The following is a 21,450-nucleotide window of genomic DNA, read 5'->3' as shown; positions in this document are numbered from 1 at the left end:
GACATCAATTAGGCAATGTTCCGTTTTTAGCTACTTGGAAGACTGTATTTAGGATGAACTCCTCTCCTCCTCCCAATAAGCCCATTAGGTATCTGATCTGCAAACCCTTGTACGTACAAGAGAGTTACTTGGCTCAAGGTTTTTTGGTTTTTTTTATGCAAGGTTTTCAAGAGCACTCTGAATTTAAAAGCAGCATTTTGTTCTCCAGAGCAGCCTTGTGCCAAAAGGCCACTCACAAAAGCTGCGTCAGGTCTGCCTGCAGCATTAGCACGCACGCTACGTATATGAATTAAGTGTCAGTGGAACAGTCATTGAGGTGACTGCAGCCTGGGCTCGCCTCCTTTACATATCTACTCATCTAAACACGGGGGCTCTATTTCAATGAGCAAGCCCACATAGACACAGTAACATCGAGATAAGGCTCCACAGCGAGTATCTGCAGGTGCCTTCATTAAAGCAACAAAAAAACCCGCTACTGCACCCACAAAAAACATTAAGTGCCAGAAATATAATGCTGCTTTTGGGATTTCAGATGCCAAGAAGAGAAATTCAAACACCCAGGTGGAAGAGTTAGAAGCACAGCCCTCCCTTCTCCCCCACATCCCCCAGCATTTCTGTTACCCCGCAGATCTTCACGTTCTCACGCCAACCTGCAATACCCATAAACGGGAAAATACAAAGCACAGTCAAACCCTCAGCGCTGCTATTTCGTGAGAAAGCAGGAGGCATTCCTTCTGCCCCCCGCCTGGGTGTCTGAACAGAAAGCTTACCCCATCTGGTAGTGCCCTCCAGCACACAGCACTCACAAACTCATTTGTGTCATCTTCTTTCCGGTCCTTGTCCAGGACACTTTTGACTGTATCAAACTTGAATGTCAGCAGTGTCTTTGAGAGGCCCTTATAGTATAGGTAAAGGGAATTATTTTCACTTCCTAGAAATAAAAAAAAATAAATATACAAGATCAGGTTCGGGTAGCAGACACAGAAATAAGTCTTCTTAGCTTTTTCATTGTTTAAGACGAGACCAGACATTTCCTCCTTGTAGTTATCACGCTCGTGGTGCCTTGGCAACTGGGAATACTCCACAGCAAACTTTCATGATGCTTAATAACAGCACCAGGTTTTATTACAAGACAACTGCAGCATGCAGCACGTTTGCAAAACATACAGGATCCCAACCATCCCCCATAACTTCCTTAGGGCAGAGCAGAGCATTTACACTACCACATGAAACACCGCTACGCCCAGCCTGCTCGGTGTTACAGCTCTGAGGCAGGTAGCACTGTCACAGCTTTGCTTGCTGTAATCAAGTATGACAGTTTGGTCTGTGGAGGTTTAAGGAAGAGAGACTAGACAGCGTGCAGGCTTTGTTTAGAAATCCATCCCAATTTCTGCCTTGCAAGCTGTACAGAGATCAGAGTGTGCACAGGCTCAGGTCCTCCCTTCAGTGCTGGCACAGCTGTCCTGCTCATCCCACAGCAATCAGCCTGTCACTGCTTTCCCACCAAGACCTGTGGGTTTACAGGGGTTCAACGGTCCAACTTAAGCGGTGAAAAGACAGAAACTGTCAAAGGGGTAACTGTTTCAGGATGATTTAGTCTTCTAGGGAGCTGCCCACGATGAGAGCATTAGTGCTTCGCCATTCAGAACGCCATACCAGTGACAAGCACAGGACCACTCGTGTGGTCCAGGCTACTGCCCTTCCTTCAAAGGATGCGTGAGATGTGTCAGCTGATAAACTTGAAAGAGATAAGCGATATCAACAGTGGCTACGTTAGCAGTTGATTTTTGGTGACAGCAATTGTCAGAATTGGTGACAGAATTGTCATATACAGAGAACTCATCTGAAATGGGAGAAAACCAAGTACAGACCCCCTTAGGCCAGGGCTCCTTCGCCATTCCCTGGGAAGGGAAGGAGGGTAGAAGTTCAGAATAATCCTCTATTAAAGCGCCCAGGCAGCTACGTAGCACAACTGCTGTGTGCTTTGCCACTGGAGAGGCACCAGCTCTGAGGAGTCCCATCAGCATTTGTCAGGACGGCTGCTCTACTCACCACAGGCGATGTAGTCTCCGTTGGACGCAAGCCCTACGAAATTCTTCTCGTTGATGTGACCCTTGAAGGAGCGCAAGCAGTGAGGCTTCCCTACGTTCCACAGCTTCAGCTGACTGTCTGTTGACCTGAAAACAATACCTAAAGTTACCCCGCTGCCATATGGCTGGTACTCCTCCCTTGCAACTCTGCTCCTTAACACCCTACTTGCAGTGTAAACGTAGAAAGTCTTAGTGCACTCCAGGAGATCTATCTCACTTTCAATCATATGCAGCTCAGCTTGAGCTCGGAAAGGTATCATGTTATTTTAAAAGCCCATTAAAACGCATTACACCTTTGAATAAAACACTTCCCCGAAGGATTACTCTTCCTTGCTCCTATCAATTGCAGAGTCTTTCACTGAACTGTACAGCCTTATGGGCCATCACTGCCTCCTCCAGATCCAGGACACACTGAATCTTTTAATTTTTTTTAATTTTTTTTAAAACCTCTACAGCACCAGACAAAATCTGTTCCCATCTCTGTGCCGGCTGCAACTCTCATTCATGCCTTTACAGGACTCAGGTAGGAAGCAGTCTCCTCCCTCCCCAGCTGCCCTGAAAGCACGTTCTCCTCCTCCTCCTGCCCAATACCAGGCAGCAGCATATGAAAACCTATGGGGGCTCAGAGTTACTATTAGCATTAAATTGATGTGGTTTTCTCATGTGTAATTGAGACTGCATGGATACGGATCTCAAAACTTCCACTTTTTTTCACCCTGGCAGCAAAGCTAAATATTACTATTAAAATATACAAACTCTGTTGGGATTAAATCAAAATTGATGTTTTCCATTGTTCCCCCACATGCAAACATACCTGCCTTCAAAATGTTTTTCTATTTACTGTGAGCAAACACTTTCCCTTTGGCAAAAGAAAGGAGGTGGAGGTAGTCTCCTCTGCCTGGCAGAGCTCAACTGTTCTGATCTTAAATTTGAAAGAAACAGAGCAGAACCTGTCAGCCTCCTCGGTGGGAAGGAGGGGAGGCAGGCAACGCTCCCCTCACGCAGGTCATGTCACCCAACCTTGCTGCTTTCTGAATATTTAGAGTTGAAGGGGGAAAAAACCCCCCCACCCAATATCCATCAAATATTACCAGTGACATAAGACATCAGCCCTGCACCAATGTCACATTTACCTAAAAATATAGCACAAAAGAGGAGAGATGCACCTGGTGCTATACTGCAAAAACCTTATCTCAGTCCTCAATGACAGCTGGAATGACAAAGGAGCGATAAGGGAACTGCAGCAAGATTTGTTAGTCATTTGTAGTAATAGTGTGAGGTCAGATCAGAACGAAGGTATGAACTTTATCTGTAATACTGTGACTTAAGCAGGAGTGCATTCCTCCTCCCAGGTTTTGACTGGGGGGGGGGGCCCTAGAACAGAGTATTCAGCTTCTCTGTCTGATGCTTGTTCCACGTCCGTCCCTGCCCTACGCTGCTGCTCACTCTCTCTTCCCTTGGCTTTACCATCACAGTAGCAGCATAGCTCACAAAAAGGGAAGGTAATACAGTACTGCTTTTTTGTGCTATTATGGCAGCCGTATTTTTAAAATGCTGATTTTAAAAGCTTCAGAGTTGCCTGGAAACTAAACTTTTCTGAAGGCAGGGTAAAGGAGCAAAAGACTAATCCCTGGCCTACAAGCTGTCACATTCTTGTGACAGCTTCTGGTATTAGCTAACCCATCAAGACAAGCATACAGGCACTTAACCTCTATATTTTAGTAGCATTTATTCTAGACCTCTTCATTAAAATAAAAACACTTAAAGTCTATTAGTAATGGAATGCTTTTACTGTTAATAGATTCCCATCGAGCTCTAGCCATGTTTGCATCGCTTAGGATCGCATGCTTTAAAAGAAGAAAGTTACTCGCCACTGGACCGCAAGGAGAGGAAAAGGCCATTGATCCCGCTGGTGTTACACTGCTCTTCTGGTTTCATACCCTCTCCAAAAAAATATCATGGATGCACTGCTCTGTTAAATCCGTCTCTCTGTAAATCAGCACTGCAATCAATGCGATGTGCTAAATACCAGGCAGTTCTGAACACCCTTGAGGTCAAAATCTAACTCTACAAGGCAAAGTAAATCAATGCAATCTATAAAACAGCTTCAGCTAGAAATCTGGAGAATCTGAATATACATATAATTTTTTCTTAAAAGAAATCAGTGCTTGATTTTTGGGAATCACTACTGCTGTCTCGTCTCCTCAATTTGCAAAAGACAGACATGAAAAATAAGCTGCTCTGACATTTCCTTCTGTTCACGCAGAAAAAGATAGGTGAACCCTCCAGATAGTCCCCTCACCCTGTTGTTACTTGTCCAAGTCTGACAGCTCTATCGATATTCCCCCCAGGACTGTGGGATAAGCTTTCTCAGTCAGCACAAGCAGGACGGGTCCATTCTGTCCTGAAACATTCCATATACGATGTTCCACTTGATCATGGCTGTAAAACATTCCCGGTCTCCTTCTGCTTCTATTAAACACTTTCTTCTTACCCAGATTTGGTTCAAAGCATTAAATTTAATTTTATCTGTGTTCTAGGTACGAACTTGCACCCTTATAGAGTTATAACATTAATGGAAATACGAAGAGAGGAGCTGATTAAACAGAAACAGTACCAGGAGCCACCAGGGAATCTTCCATCACACAGCTCAGCTCAGTGTAACTCACTAGCAGCCTGACTACACCTTAAAACACTACGCTTTTGCTCCAGGCTTCTAGAGCAAACTGTGTGCAAACACAGGACAGAGCCAAGCTGGGTAATCATCGGCTCGGTACAAGGCAGCAGACGTACTTTCCGGGACTAGATCTACCCCTGCGACCCACCCCTGCTGCCCCCGGGTGTTACACACCAGCATGTTGAGATCGAAGATTCCCCTGCAGCCCCCCACAAAGGTTGCTCGCATTTTCCCCCCCTGTGTAAGAGGGGCTCAGCTCTGGTTTATTGAAGAGGCTTCCAGCCAGCCATTCAAACCTTTCGCTATGTGATCTGATAGACACGCTCATTCCCACCCAACTGAAAACCTACCTAGAACCGAGGCAGCCACATCTGGCTTTGGGACAGAGACATCTGGCTGCATATCGGAACAGCAGCTGTCGAATATTTTTCTTCAGTGTCTCCATAGCAGACTTTATGGCCTACTCTTAAGGCTGAAAAGCTGCACGCATTAGGACCACAAAACACAACTTCTTGTCTACTTTCTAACCCAAATATAATCCTAAAAAGGGCCTTTGCAGAGCAGATTAATAAATTACCAGCAAACAGATCACTCAGTCCTACTCAAGTTGCTTTCAGGCTGTGGCTAAACCTTCTCTTCAGACATAGCAGTACCATCTGATCGCTTCTGCTGCTCATCAGCTGTGTCTTACTGTTGATCACTATCCTCACGGTTCTGCCAGCAGCCTTCTCTACAGCAGAGCTCTGGTCAGGAACATCCTCAGCACACACAGCACTTTGTACAAGGAGAGTTTACCTGCAGCTTCCCCAGGTCAGGGCTTGCAGTCAGGAGCTGCATCTAGTTGTCTTCACATTCCTCTTAAGCATTTTAGCTCCACGAGACAGAGAAGAGCCAAGTGGCACTGGGAACGAATTTCTATTTTTTGTCTTGGAAGGAAAAGCAACGATTTGCTTCCCAAAAGCACAGCAGCTAGCAAGCGCACCCACCCACGCAGGTGAACTTGCACAACGGCCCTGAAGAACGCCAGAAAGCAAGGGCTACAAAGTTTTTAGCTTACATAAAAGGCAATACTTACGCAGAGACAATTTCTTCCCCGCTCACAAATTTTGCGTAGGAGACTGCCTTGCGATGCCCTTTAAACACCATGATTGGCTGTTTAGTGTTGCGAAGATCGTAGTAGTGAACACAGTGATCTGGAGGTGAGAAAGAAAAAGGGGCAAAATTTAATCACGGGACCTCTCATAGTCAGCTCACAACAAAAGTCCTGCCTACAGCTTCCACATCTCACTTAAAGCCTCACCTAGGCAAAACAGTCTGCACTATAGCAAGGGAACATTTGAGCAGGCTTCTTAAAACGACCCCAAAACTCAGTCTGAAAGGGTCCGAGCAGTCTTTCAGAGAGCCGGCGAGGGAAAGAGGTGCGTCCGCATGTGCGTGCGCATACACGTGTCCTCCTGCAAAGCCCACCTGGCTCCCGTGCAAGCCAGCAGCTAGAAGGACTCTAGCCTCTCCTGCCTGCCTTTTCTTGGCTCCCTGCCCCGCCACTCCAATTGCCATTGCTAATTCCCTGCACCCCCTTCTTCTTCCTCAGGCTGTTCCTCTTGGAAAACTGTTGAACTCGAGGCTAAAAACTCAGTCTGTCTGCTACTTAAATTGGATTGTGGAAAAGAGAGATGAAATTTCTCATGCTTAGTCTAAAATGGGTAACCTCCATACTTTTCTTTTTGCTTCTCTCCTTTGACTTTATTACCAAAAGAGAATTAGCATTTCTGCTAATGAGAGAACAGACTAAATTTCATTTCTTCTTAAGATTTAATTCACAGATGTGCTGCAGTGCCACAACCGCACAAAAGGGATTGCAACAGAATTAGTGATACATTTTATTTTCTGCACAACTAAATGTCAATTCCCAAGAAAATAGAAAAAATAAGAATAGAAAGCCCCATGAGATCCAAGTCCCAAACACCCCCAGCGCTCTTTCCAGCTCAACAAGGTTAATAAGTTTCTCCCTTCCTGATTTTCAGCTTTTAATGTTGAACTTCATTAAATTATCCCCTGCTATTCTGGAAGCACAGGGAGGGAAGGGCCACACACATGCAAGGAAACCGAGCTGGACGCCTTTCTCACCAAGCAGCTTGCAATACCCAGACGTCAGCTGAAAACCGCTCTGACCCTCCTCCCACTGAAATAGCAAGCCACCAATGGAATTTTATCACAAAGATTACATAGAAATGAATTTAAATGCCAATAGCTACGGTTATTTTTGTATTTGCACAGCGTTTCAAAGCAGGGCTCTCAGTCATACAAGCAACACCCAGCTGTCCCAAAATCCCATGTGGTTTGAGAGATAACTGGATTTACATCCATCGGGCTACAGCAACCACCCCCAGACCGACAAGGGCAGCTTCTCCCCCGTATTAACGTGCTAACTGGCGGCCGTGGCAGGACAGGGGGGCTGTGCCAGGAACACCTTCGGTAAATCGAGGCCAGCAGGCAGGTCGCCTTCCTCTTTACCTGCTCCCAGCATCTCGCTCTCTGCGTAAGATGGGATCAGAGACTTCTCCGGTAAGCGGTTTATTGGCTCTCTCCCTCCTCGCCGTGTAAAAGCAGATGGTCCAAGCAGCCACCCCAAGTTTTCTCCACCACTTAACAGCCAACTGTCACATTATCCCGTTGTGTGAAACCCAGCACTACTGCTAGCACTGAAACACTGGGAACCCCAAGCGCTCTTTCCAATACTCCTCTTTCTTCTACCTCCAAAATACTAACCCTCCGAACAGTTGACACTATTGACCAAAATCCCAGAGTGTTGCTACTGTTCGGGCACTTTAATTAGCTTTATAACAAGATGACATTGCAACAGGCTTATTCAATAAAGGGCTTAATTTTCAAAAGGACTTTGAATTAAATTTTAACACTCCTTTAAAAAGATTTGGGCATCCTGGTCCCTTCCACCTCCCTGAAAGCTTGAGCCAAAAAATTCCACAGTTTCTCATCTGGCTGGTGTACGGAGCTACGAAAGAGTTAACTGGCAATTGTTATTTTAATGAGAATGATTCTAGCAGGGCTTTCTATTAGGAGCCAGTTAGTGCAGAAGCCTTTCAAGCCTATTTTTGCTCACAGTTTCAACCTCCTCTCCAGCTGGCCTATCATTAGGATAACTTTTGAGCACCAGATTTTATCCTTCAGAGGGTGGCGGGGAAAGGGGTACCTGCGGATGGCTTCGCATGAGCAGCTGGAGCTCTTCCTGGAGAGGAAAGAGCTAGGGCAGGAAAGACAAGTTCATTTGCAGAACAGAGAGACGAAGCTGCATTCTAAAGTTCTAAACATCGCCATCAACAGCTCGAAGCCTGCCAGCATCTGGCCCCAGCACCGCGTGTGCCCCTCGGTGTCGGCAGGGCAATCAATCACTGTCTGCTCTGATCACAACTAGTCCGAGGGAATGGGCAAGGCCAGTGGGTTCTAAAATTAGCCACTTAATTATTAATTGATTATTTCAGCAGCCAAAGTGTTGGTGCCCAGTTGAGGGATTTTTTTAATTCAATTGAAGCAGCTATTTTTAAGTAGAAGTATGAAGACGAATGCTCACTGCATTCATTAAAATCAGAACAGGTGGTCATGTTTTACAATTAAAGAGATACTCTCTCTTGTAGGCCATATGGACTTTCCAAAAACATGATAAAAATGCCATCTGCTGAGGAAGCAGAGAGCCCACAAATGAAGCTAAATGAAAAGAATACAACTCCCAGGTACCGCAGGCAGCAGCCTCGCCTGGTGGAGTCTGATGAGCTGAAATTGTCCGTGATCGGCAGCATCCCGGGCACGGCAGCGTGGTGAAGGCGAGGTGCTCTGGAAAGCTCAGAAAATGAGTTAGTCCTAAGAGTCAGCTGAAGGTAAGGAAAACAGAGCAGGCACTGAGGGGAATCAACAACTTTGCGAACTCTGCGAGAGCCCGTAAGCTCATCCAGCATCCCACCGCTGGCTCCTGCCCTCAGCATCCCTGGAAAACCACGGAGCATACTCCACCGCTAACCAGCGATGCACAGGGGTATTCGCTTCTTGCTTTACTCCTCAAACACGAGCATTAAAATCATCATTGGGCAATTATTTTGCTGCTCTACAATTTCTCGAAATCTCACTTAGAACCATTTCAACTTGAAAATGACATTTCCACAGTTAAAAGCCTCATGCCTAACCCTTGGGCAGCAACAGCTCGCTGCTTTACTTTTTCTTCTGCGTTCAGGCTTAATTGAAATATATATGAGATAATGGGAAAGAACACGTATATATACCATAACAAATTAAACACTCCAAAGCAATTCTCGTCCAGTTCAATGTCACTGCAGAAGCTGAACATGACAGAATTCTGCTGCTGCGTCTTCCGAATTCAAATGTTTGCTGGCAGGCCGTATTTTTTTATATATATATATATATAATTTATATAATAATATATATATATATAATATATATAATATATATATATAATATATATATATTATTTTTTGAAGTGATCTCAGAAGGCAAAAAGGGCAGCTAAGCTCCACCACTGCTGCTGAAAGGTCTCTGACCACAAGTTTTTAAATAGTGCTTTTCCAGAACACTCAAGAACTGCTTACTTCCTTAAGACGCCGCTGCTTTCACCTTTGAGCCATCTAGTGACAACTAATCAAGAATTCAGAGTTTTCCAAGCTTCCGAAAGATCTCACCACCTCTTCAGTAAATATCACCCGCGTCAGCAAAGGATGGCATCTCCCTGGCTGCTCGGCAGCTCATAAATTCACAGGACTCCAGCCGGCAGGAGCGGGGCGAAAGGGAAGGATGGTTTTGTGATGTACAAGGTGAGGAGACGAGCACCTTCTCAATCTCTGTCCTCAGACTCAGCTTGGTTGCAGGGGTGGGGATGCGGCAAACAAACTGATGACGTTGTTACGTGAACTTAGGAAATCAGATTAAAAAGTTCAAAAAAAGAAAAAAAAAAGAGCTGGGAATTGCTAATGGAACCAGCAGCATCTTAGGTAATTTCAGAGCTGTTCAGAAGGATGGAATTGTTCTCAGATCTTTGGTTGTTTAAACAAAAAAGGCAAAGTCCATGTTTTTGCCAAAAATTATTTTCCTTATGCTTACATTTGTTAATAAAATTCAAAACCAGTTGTTACTAGCAGGCTTTAGGTTCCTATTACCTATTGCAAAACTCTTAACGTGTACAGATAAGCAGCAAGCCCAGAAAGAGTAGGTGAGGGTTAGGAAGGAGCATCGCACAGCGGCGGTTTGTTTCACTGAGTATCAGTACATCCAGGGTAGCAACGCACACAACCCAAAAAATCTAGAGTGATTTAACTCTCCAGGTAGCCAGCAATTCCAAACAACATTAATATTCCAGGGCATGTGCTTCATCCACCTTCACCACAAACATTAACCAGTCTACGGCACGAGCTAACTTGCAGACCCCCCAAAGGCTTTTTTTTCCCCAACCACTTACTCGAAGGTATATCAAGGCAAGGACAGCAATAGAAAAATTTACCTGCAATGCAACAGTTTTATATTCAATGGATGTAACGACTACAAAGCCCCAAGAGCTGCATATAAAGGTTCTGTGGCTCTCCTCTGGAAAACTGCATTGCTGGAGAATCAATGACCATTTTTCTTATTTCAATCATTTAGAAATGCATATTTCTCAACTGTTCAATATTTAGATTATTGATCCATTAAAAAAAGTAATTTACATTACTCAGATTTTTCAGTTCTTACAGACTTGAGAATATAAGTGGTGCTCGCTGCTACATGTTAGATGAATGTTACAGCCAAGAAGATGCCTGGAATCAAAACCCAAGCTGTAGGGTAAGGAGCCAGATGTTAATTAAGTGGTCTGTTAAAAAGTCTTCTGTTATCAAAGCACATTTCTGACTTTTTTTAAAAAAAAAAAAAAAGATCTTCAATACCAAACTTAAAGGTCCAATTAATTTCTTATATTAATGCTCTGGCTACAGCCTGTACTCCTGCATGCCTCATGCTACAGATGTTTCACTGAAACAGAAGCACAGGCTAGAGCGTAACCTTTAATACATTTCTCTTACGCTTCTTTGACCGTGATGATGTCATTTGTTGCATCTAGTAACTCATGTCCTCAGTTGTTGATTCCCTCAACTCCACCTATTTGTTTTCCTTCGTATGAACTTCAAGTTTGGATCAGGGCTGCCTGTTTTTACCAGTGAAGCTCTCTGTGCATCGGTAGTAAGAGACATTTGTAGTCTGAGGTGTGTATTTAAATGACTTGTTTAACAAGATTTAAACTGAATCAAAGCAAATTTGGTGCAAGATACCTCTGCTCGCTTCCAATTAGGTTATCCTGAAGAAACCAAGAGAGCAACAAAATAAAAGGGCACAAAAAAGCCCACATATCTTTAGTCAGAAAGAAAGATGAGAGGCATGATTTTGTGGAACTGGATTCCATTTCTACTTTCACTAGTTAAAAAAAATTTTCAGAGATCCTGAAGGAAGCCTGCATTGCTCAATACATATGGAAGGGGTTAGCTAAAATCCAGTTATTTATATTTAAACATCTACCTCTAGAAATTGATCCTTCCTTTCTCACTTTGCTCCTCTGTATACCAAGCATAAGACAAGATCACCCAGCACACAGAGTGACCAGAATGAAGCCCTCAAAGCTACCTAGAATTGTATCTAGGCAACTTGTTTAGCAGGAAAATATAATCATATCCTTATGCCTTCAAGTGTCCAGAGCCCAGTGGTTCAAACCAAAGCTTGTGTTTCAAGTGTACTCTTTCTTTTCACCCAGAGACATGTTGTCATTCCCTTAAGTGGCATGCCATGAAGGAGAGCCATTAAGCCACCTTAATTTTTTGTTGAACATCGATAAACAAGCAGGAGAAGAACAGAACTTCAACAGCAAGATGGGTTAACCAAAAGGCTCTTTTTTCAGCCAGGCTCCGTGTGATTTCTTGCTATAAAAAGGAAGCTTGCATCCTCAGAGGTAAAGCCTTTGGCTAGGCTAAAAATGGAAACAGAACTGGAGGGCTCACATGCAACCTCAGTTTTCACTGTTAAAATTTTTTTCTTCTTCTGTTAGCGAGGAGAAAGAGGAAGGAGATAAAGAGGGACAACATCCTGATTTAAAAATAAACTCAAATCAGTCATATACCGTACTACAGCGTACTGTATTGCAGTACATGGAAGATGACCTGGGACATTAGATGCCTCAGCCCTTACAGAAACCTGAACAAGGGCCAGGTAAACAGTGCTGGTACTTTCTCAAAAGCCTGAGAAAACACAAACAGCTGCTATCAGCACCCAAACCTCGAAGACAAAATGCTTTAAAATAGATTTCCTTTAATTTGAGAGACCTACAAGTGCCTCGACACTCTCTTGACCTCGCAGCCATCTAACAAGCTGCATACTTACTTAGAGACTGACTGAAGAGCTATTAACAAGGAAGCAGAACCTCTCCGGTGGACCTTCTACATACCTCCGCACCAGGAAACAGAGCCTCCCCTCAAAGGCAGCGATATCAAAGGCTGGGCAAAAGACAACTCAGGATTTAATTATGAGGAAGCCCAAACTGAAACTTAATCCTACGCAGAGTGGAGTTTCTGTCTGAAATCCTCTTTTGCTCAAGGGCCCTGAAAGTCATAGAATAAAGTAGGTTGGGAGGGACCTCTGGAATCCAGCCAGCCTGACTTCCCGCTCAAAGAAGGGACAACTGCAATGTTGGATCCAACTTCCAAGTTAAATAATTGTGTTCAAGGGTCCTACTCAGCCAAGCTCTGAGCATTTCCAAAGACAGAGATTCTGCAAACTCTTCCCTCAGCTGCCTTGAAAAGTACTCTTACGTCAAAGGACTAGGGAGAAAATTTTTTTTTAATCCCAATTGAAGCTATTTGCGACTGACATAAGAAATGAAAGGCATTAGCCCACCTCTCAGCATTACGGTGTTAACATTTAAGCTGTGTTTTGCTTCTTGGAAACTGCCATACAACCTTAGCTCTCCTTTAATTATTTTTTTTTCTTACTAGTAAAAAAGAAAATGGAGAACTGCTGAACTTTAACTGTTGCCAAGTCCTTAATACCGAACAACAGCACTTACAGATCTTCAGGTGACCGAGGTGGCTTTGTTCAAAAAGTTGAGGGTGGAGATTTAATCTCCCCTACAGCAGAGATGCAGACTGGAGTTTGAACATCTGTATGCAGGTCTTGCTCTGGAGAAAAGGCTGGGGATATGGGACCGTTGAACACTCCATCTCTGGGAATAATTCAACTCAAGACAGGTCAACTTTCATGCAGGGACCACAAAACAAAGACTACTTTTAATCATAAGTCTTTTCCAGGGCAGAAGAGAGTGTATGGAGAAAAAAAGGGTCTTTATTATAGCAACAGGAAGGCAGGGTGGCATTTGGGGATTCGACAAAGAACAGTGAGGAAACCTTCCAGCCAACGAAACACGATAAAGAGATTTATTTCGATTGACAGAGTAATACCAGGATGGGATAGGATCAGGGCAGGCTTGGGCCCATCACAAGCCATTTCAGGGAGAGAAGACAGCATGATGGTTTCCACTACATAAAGGAAATAGATGGGAAAAGAGAAAAGGTAACAACGCGTTAGGGATGGGAAACAAAGTGGACTTGAATTTGAGTGAACAGAACCCTGCACCAAAAATTAACACAAGAATTTTCTTAAAAAGAAATTAGATATTGACAGCAGTGAGCTGACATCTGTGCCCTCTTTACAAACCATTTCCCTTACTGCAAGGAAGGAGATTAAAAATGGGTTTGATACAGCCTGAAGCAAAGAACCTTTGACAGACAAAACTATCAGGAGCATTTTGCTGAAGAATGCAGTGTGCTGTTTTCCACTTGCAGCATGACAAATCACATGAGGAGGAGAGAGCAGAAATAAATCCATTTCACCCCAACATCTCCCTGTAGAACACTACAGCGCAGGCAAAGCTAACTGTTTTTTTTTTTTTCCTGCCTATACTTCCCTTCAAAAAAAACCCCAAACAACCCACCAATAAAACAAGAAAATTTTATCCCAACAGCCATCATTACAAGCACATTAAAATGTTTGCTGGATATGGCTTTGTATTCACAATTTTCTGTTCCAGCAGAGATTGCAAGTACTTTGTTTCTATAACTAAGACAAAATTACCCATTTGATGCATTTGCTTTTTCCTCTTCTTTTTACTTGGAGTTCCCTTTGCAGGAAAGGAACAGTTTTTCTCTGAATAACCATTTTCTGTTGTCCTGGGGGAATCACAGCAATGTCTTGTAGAAGCAGAGCTCTGGTCCACAGCAGCAAGCTGGAACACCGCCCTTATTTTGTATTTCATGTGTGTGCCTGAGACGATTTGGGATGCAGTACTTTGTTCATGTTTGCTATCAGAGTCCGTCTAGACAATTGGTCTCAAACACTTGCACCAGACTCCCAGGGAGCTCCCGCACATCCCGTCTTCATAGGTGTCAAAAATTCAACGGCCACCCAAAGAAGGGCTGAGCTTTGGGAAAGCATTCAATAGCTATTTTCCTTACAGGTCAAAGCCTCCCCTGTGTGCTCTTCCCTTACAGCAGGCTCTGAAGACTATATAAGATTAAGTAAGGTCCGTACGATTTATTTTGCTGGTGGGAAACTCTGGAAGAAAAAAGCGTCAACAAAACCCCCAGTCTTTTAAGTGAGGAAGCCACAGAGCCCATGATGTTAGTGAGGAGATGAAAAGGAAGTTTCTAAAGCAGAGGAAGGCACAAGGGTATTTAGGGATGACAACTCAATCTCCCTACACCGCAATACAGACGACAGGGCACTGCCTCCAAAAATCATATTTAGGGAATCCAACACAAATATAGTCCAAGTTTTTATTTAAACAAAAGGAAGAACACAACCTTGAGAAGGAAAATCCCTAACCGTGTTCTGTTTAGCAAACCGGATGACCAAGAAAGCAACACAAGAAAGGTCCACTCCATGAAAATGGAGTTAGAGAGAGCTGAGGTTACGTTAAACACACCTGGCAGCCGCAGTTTAATCCCTGGCAAAACCAATACCACAGTAAGCACCTTCTAACAAGGAAAGGCTCGGGGATGCGACAGCAGAGGGTTTCAGGTTAGCACCTGAGATATTTTGACACAGCTCTGCAAGGAAGACTATATCCTGCTTCAGCCAGTGATTTTCATCTCTTACTAACACCAAATGCACTTTTTAAAAATTTTTTTTAATGTATATCAACACTAGCATCTCACTAAAGATCTATATCTCCCTCTGCTGAACAGATGAAGGGAACAGCAGCCTTGATGGGAACCGCCAACTGGGGTTTTTAACCTTTGTATTCGACAGATCCCCAACGGCTTGAAGTTACAGATGACATTTGCTGGGTTATGGATAATGGTCTTTACACACTGGGGACATTTTTTACTGACTTGTCTAAAGCTTTTGACACAGCAGCCCATAAAACCTCCACCCTAAATAACTTGTCTCGTATTAAGGAGAGAAGGAGGAGACATAAAACATTAGAGATCTTAATCAGTTGAGAAAAGGGCTCTGATGGGAGGGGGAGGCAAAACAGATTTCTCTAGAACTCCTTTGAAATTTTGACCTTTATGGTTTTAAAGAGCTACAGAGATTTCTCACAGGAATAAGGGATAGCTGGTTTTTGTACAATTCAAAGATTGCCTTCTATCAGACTGCTGGAGAAACAAAATATTCAGTACACATAAGGAAGATTTACTAATGTTACAAACCCAATGAAGACAACAGCAGTAACAACCTGCAGCTTTTGGAAAAATTACTTCTTTATGTCTGAAAGAAAAAAAAAAGAGAATTACGTACTGTTCAGATTCTTAACGCAACTTTTCTCCTTGACTATGTAACATGTGCGGCTCTACATGGAGTAGTGCATGTAGGTCAAAGTCCAAAAAGAGTTTTAAGACACCTAGAGCATGTAAAGAACTGTCATTTTATAGTAAAAGGTGCTTTGACCTGTGCTGTCTAAATAGACTACCTCTCTGAAGATCTGAAACTTCTCACATGAGCACCAGGAGTCTTATTTGTACAATGACATTTGGATACATCTTTCAAAGTCAAAAGTACCACATCATTCAACCAGATCTCTCCTGATTCAAGATACTTATTGCACACAGTATGTGTTCTTACTGCAAACCCATGTCAGCTCCAGTTTCTTGGACGACTCAAAGTTGTGCAGGTCATGGAACAGCGATGGAGGGAAAGGGCAGCACAGTCAGACTCCCAGGGACCACGCGCTCCGCGAGGTCAAGATCATATAGATAAGGGCTTAAGACATTAATAAAGGCAGATACAAAAAGGAATATCCTCCCTAAGATTTTAGGAGTTCATTTATGAAGTAACAACTTTAGGGTGGGGTTTTTTCATATCAGCAAGCATTTTACAAAGAACCAAACAGGCTTCAGAGCAAACTAGCTCTAGGGGAAGTGCAGCCTGCTGCCATATGCATTACAATACACAGCTGAGGACCCAAGTTTGCCAAATTATCAGTCAAACCTGATTTTAGTCCAGATCTACATTTTGCTTCGCTAGCCTGAGGAGATACTTTTTTTTTTTTACTAGGTTCTGCATAGCAATCTGATTCATCACCTATACTGCCCTCGAATCAGACTCAGCTGGAAGAGATGATGGATATTAAATACAGTGTCACAATCGTTAATATTCAAGCTTAGATAAAGAATGTTTAAACCAAAACCCCAAAGGTACGGTGGGATTATGCAGACAAGGAAATAAGCCCAGGAAAACACATGATGATCCACAAGTATGCAACGTAGAAAAGAGGCGATGTACGCTCTAGCTAGGCAATGAAATAAGTGATGTGAAGGGGAACTAGATTTGTGCACACACATCTACAGTCTTACTTTTTGTTATCTTCTTGATAATTCCTCTCAACCGAGGCCAAGTGTTCCAAAATTCTCTTAAAAGCACATGCAACGCTTGGGTGCTCAGATACTATCCAACAATGCCTTTGAGATAAGAGCCCACAGTGCACCTCCAGGTTATAGGTTTTCCTATGCAATGTGACAGTCTTCACCAGTTTGTATGGAAAAAAGGAGGGAATGTTACAAGAATCTAAATGTGCACAATACTCAAATAAAAGGCTGGAATGATTAATCTACGCAGCAGTCTGAATGGGAGATAACACAGGAAGCCATTACAGATGATGTCATTCCAACAAGCAATTCCTTTAAATGAGCTACCAGAAAAACTAGCTTTGGAAACTGCCAAGGTTGGAAAGGATTAAACTCTAAGGGATATAGCAACAGCTAGTAGTGAGAGCAACTTGGCATTCTGAGGAAAAGATGAATCTTGGAGCTGCCTATTCTGTTCCTGAATTTCAAGGCTCATTTCAATTTTAATTTGAATTTTGTAACATTGACTAAATGGCTTCTATGCCAGTCGGAAGACAAAGTGTTCAGGAAAAGAATATTTAAGCAAACAATTAGCACACTCATTTCTGCTAATGACAGATTTATCCTTTTCCCCAGAGAATCAAATGGAGCTTTTCAAGTTCATTTTATTCATTCACTTGTTACTGAAGTGTGACAACCTCTGGGATAAAGTTTGGAAACTCCCAATAGGTCTTGATATTGTTACTCACTATTCGTTACAAACGCTTTATCCAAAACAAGTCAGAGACTACTTTTTCTGTGCAAGCAGAAAAGTTACATGAGCTTTTAAACTCTGAAGCTTATGTGAAATTTGTCCGTACAACATGTCCTGCATGCCTACGAGAGGTTTGTGTGTCCCTTGGTGATTTCCCAGGAAGGAGCTGCAGCGAGGCAGGACAACCCTGTGCAGTGCCTGGCCGAACTGGCAGCATCTCTGACGTGCAGATATAGGCAAGTCAGCTTAAATAACATGGCATAGCTACATGTCATTCCTGAGCAGAAGCACAATTTGATTACCTACCAGTGCCAGAAAGATTGTCTTCACCAGGACAGCAGAAGTTATGGATTGATACTTTACTTGTGGTTACATCCCAGCCTCCAAGAAGAGGGATAACCACCCCCCCAAAGCTCAGTGCTTCCCCCACAGTAAGTACTGTTCAGGACAGAAATATGATCACAACCACACTGGCCAAAAATACAGATTCCTCTAAACGAACCTCAACTGATTGAAAGGTTGTAGATATTTTAAAAGGTTACAAGAAATGAAAAATTTGCAATGAATTCTGGAATAAGTTTAAATTAGAAGGTGACAAGTGTGCAATTCCAAAACACAGACCTAGTCCCCTACTTCCCCTGCTGATAGCCTCAGAGATCACAGACTTGAAGATTATTGAATACCTGCAAAAAGAAAAGACACCCTGTAGGTAAAGTCTGATACAAGTAACAGGCAAGTCCTGGACTGCTGCATGCCATCCTGATTTCATAAAAGCGGAATTCTGAGCACTGCTGTGAACTTTTCCACAGGCTTGAAAGAAATGCCTAACCTTTGTCTGTGCCTTTGAATACTGCGCTGAATTCATACGCTAAAAGGTAATCTTGTAGCTTAAGCTCAAAGAAGCCGCCTAACTCCACCCTAAACGTGTCATATATTCGCACAAATAGATTCTTTCTGAGTCACTGCAGGCTTTCAATAGAGCAGAGTACTTACCCATGAGAATCTATTAAGGTAAGACCTTGCTTTCAGCTGGAAAACATTAATTCTCTTCCAAAAAGGCACACCACCTTCTTGGTCATTAATATCACATCATTCTTCCAAGCTGAGCGACAAGCCAAGCAAGTCACCCAGATCTGAGGCAGCATGAAAGGCTAGTAGCTCTACGGAGAGATGTTTGGGAAAGAGAAATCACTGCTCCAGTTAGTGCAGCAGAAAAATCAATATTTCACTGGACAAGGATGGTCTCCAAAGTGGTCCCGCTTGGACATCAGGTATATTAGCAAAACTGAATGATGCTGATAAAGAAGCCACATGTGACCTTGACCTCTAAGTGCAGCACAGCAATGCAGATATCTTAAGGGGTGGGTAAATAGTTGCAAATGAAAACAAAACTGTTGACATAGCAACAGTTCTTCAGCACATTGTATGCTGTGAATCAGCATTGGCAGTTTTGTAGCCGGTCAACAACGAAAGAAAAGCGGCTGCATTCAAAGCCAGAGTATGATGTCATTCTGTAATGCTGAAGATGGTGCACAGAAAAGCTCTTTGAATAGCACGCAAAACCTGCTAGGGAAAGCCAGCTTTGAAGGAAAAGCACTTTCTTGGGAAGTGTTCTTGCTCAGCATCACTGTACAAGTAGGGAAGGGAATAAGGAGAGACAGAGCGGGCACGAAAGGGGAGAAACCTCAGCACTGGGAGGAGGCCCCATGTCCCGTGAGGACTCACCCCCTGGTAGCTAACGCTGACCTCCGTTCAGGCTGCCAAAAGCCTGTCTGGGGCTGCACTGGTGCTCTGTGATCAGGGCTTGAGCTGATCCAGGAAAAAGGCAATTCAGTTTTGGCCACACAATTGCCAGTATGAAGGAAGAGATGGAAAAACAAATTGGCAAGTTTAGGAGGGAGTACGGTATCCCTAATGCAGGTAGTCTCAAACTCTGATGCTGTAAACAGTAAAACCAACATAAATCTGCACTGCCCCAAGTTCTCCCTGCACTGGCCACTGCATCTGAACCCACACTGTCCAAAGTTTGTCACAGCGCAGTGTTTGGAGACCTGATCAAGGTTCAAACTAACCCAAATCCTTACGCCTCTGACCATGTTGCAGCCGTTCTGTTGTTCTCCTCTGTCTGTCTGTACATGTCTGCTGCTGCCACTTATTTTGTGAAGCTCCTGAAAAGCAGGTAGTCTCTTTTCCTGCATCTCTACAGCCCTGAGGAACCTCTCTCATCCCCCAATCCAACCTGCTACATTTGTGGGTCCTACAAGGAAAAAAAAAAAATTATAGCATGTGAGAGGATGATGCATCTAGTGTAAGAACTCAGGAATCTGAAGTTTTAATGACATGATCTCTGCATAATATATGGGAAATAAAAGGTCAGTGGTAGATGCTGACAGTATTACAGCATGCTGGGAATAAAGCATCGCTACTATCAATAGCTACGCTTAGCTCACTCGAGTTAGCAGACAGTCTGATCTCACCCAGACTGTCCAACTTGGACATTCAAGCTGCAAACTGCATGTATTTTCAGCCTTTTATTTTTTTTAAAGCAGGGAAATGGTACTGCTAGAAAATATACGGGTTGAGGGCATCAGAGCTATTGCTGAGGCAGAACAATAACAACTTCAGTCATGATTTATATAGCTAATTTCAGGATAAAACCCTATCTATTTTTAAAAAGAGGAAAAGACCACAAAATTACCTGATTTTGTATTCGGCAGTGATTACAGCTTATACTGCCCAATGTTTCAACTCAGTAAGCATGCAAATAGAATATTTTATTAAAGTAACAGACAAAAGGGATCTTTTCTTCTTTATGTGCCCTCTCCAATGCAACAGATTTTATCAGGCTGCAGCCAGACGCACTAGCTTCCCTCTCACCTGAAGTGCCTGTCTGGTTTTAAGAGAATTATTTCCCAAACCAAATACCCATTCCTCCCTTGTATAGGCTCTATTTTGAGTTTATTGCTCATTTGTTCTGTTTTAAGCTACCAAAATGATCTTTTGGTCATCTAAAAGCTTTCAGAGTGAAAAGCCCAGAAAAGAAACATATATATCATCCATATCAGACGGTAATCCTGGGATTTGCTTCTACAGTGGCAACTAAAGCATGGTTTTCTATGGCATCTGAAGCCAAGTCAGTGCTCTCTACTAAAGGAGAGTGCTCCACATGGAGATACACAATCTAACAACACTTTTGACCATGGCTACATCTAACTCAAATCGTCACAACTCCTTCCACGATCGCTACTCCTGCTTACCAACAGGTATACATACTGAAGCACAGAGGGTTTGACCAAGAGATCCACATAAATCCCAATTCCAACCCACACGTCCTCTTCAGGAGGTGCCATTCAAGGCAGTCGCTTCATGTTCTCCTGCTGCCACCTATGATGGGCAGGGACCCGCAGAGGAACTCGGCACACGGGGGGAAGGGATGCTTTCCACGAAGGAGGAGCAGCATGATACGAACAGCAGTGAGCAGTCTAACAGAGTCGACGTAGCCTCATCAGGGAGAAAAATCTCAGCCAAAGCTGCTGGAACCATAACCCCCATTTCACCGACTGTGCCACGGGGTTTGCCACCCGGTCTGGCTTCAAAACCCATCACCGTAGTCCTTCGGTTCGCTGCTTTTGTTTGACAACACAGCATGTAAACTGGGTGCAGGTGGAAATGCTTCGTTAAAACCAAGACCTCTGGTTCAGGATTACTTACAGAGCCCTGAAGCTGTGGGTACGTGACTGTGGCTACGTACATGAGTACGACCGAGGGACCCAGCTGCCGTGACCTTTAGCGCTGGACACGCAGAAGTGATCCCAACCCCAAAGAGCCCCTAGTTTGAGGGCCAGGAGGTCCTCAGCAGACACACACACACACGGAATGACAAGGCAATGAAAACAAATAGGCCGATGCATCAGCTCACATAACTCATGTCACATGTTGGTACACCTCTGTGGGACTTAAGTATCTTCCTTCCTATTTTTCTGTAAAAAGGAGTTGTTCTAAAATTGGAGAAAGAGAGAGAAAACACAAAGATAACTCTCTGAATATTTT

At 43.4% G+C, this 21,450-nt stretch overlaps 1 protein-coding gene across 4 annotated transcripts in view; it reads right to left on the bottom strand.

Moving 5' to 3' along the window:
* The window catches only part of COP1 (COP1 E3 ubiquitin ligase), a 128,139-nt gene that overhangs the window by 31,739 nt on the left and 74,950 nt on the right, over positions 1-21,450 (bottom strand). For all 4 annotated transcript variants that reach the window (XR_012836637.1, XM_075760456.1, XM_075760457.1 and 1 more), the window contains exons 16-18: positions 5,843-5,960; positions 2,053-2,177; positions 771-931 (exon numbers count right to left, since the gene is read on the bottom strand). Coding sequence is in view for 3 of the 4 variants with exons in the window: in XM_075760456.1 (XP_075616571.1) it covers positions 771-931; positions 2,053-2,177; positions 5,843-5,960 (404 nt within the window). In the remaining variant the exon portion in view is untranslated. The remainder of the gene's footprint in view (positions 1-770; positions 932-2,052; positions 2,178-5,842; positions 5,961-21,450) is intronic.

The sequence above is a fragment of the Balearica regulorum genome, chromosome 8, assembly GCF_011004875.1.
Source record: "Balearica regulorum gibbericeps isolate bBalReg1 chromosome 8, bBalReg1.pri, whole genome shotgun sequence".
Taxonomy (NCBI): domain Eukaryota; kingdom Metazoa; phylum Chordata; class Aves; order Gruiformes; family Gruidae; genus Balearica; species Balearica regulorum.
This window is presented reverse-complemented; position numbering and strand designations above follow the sequence as displayed.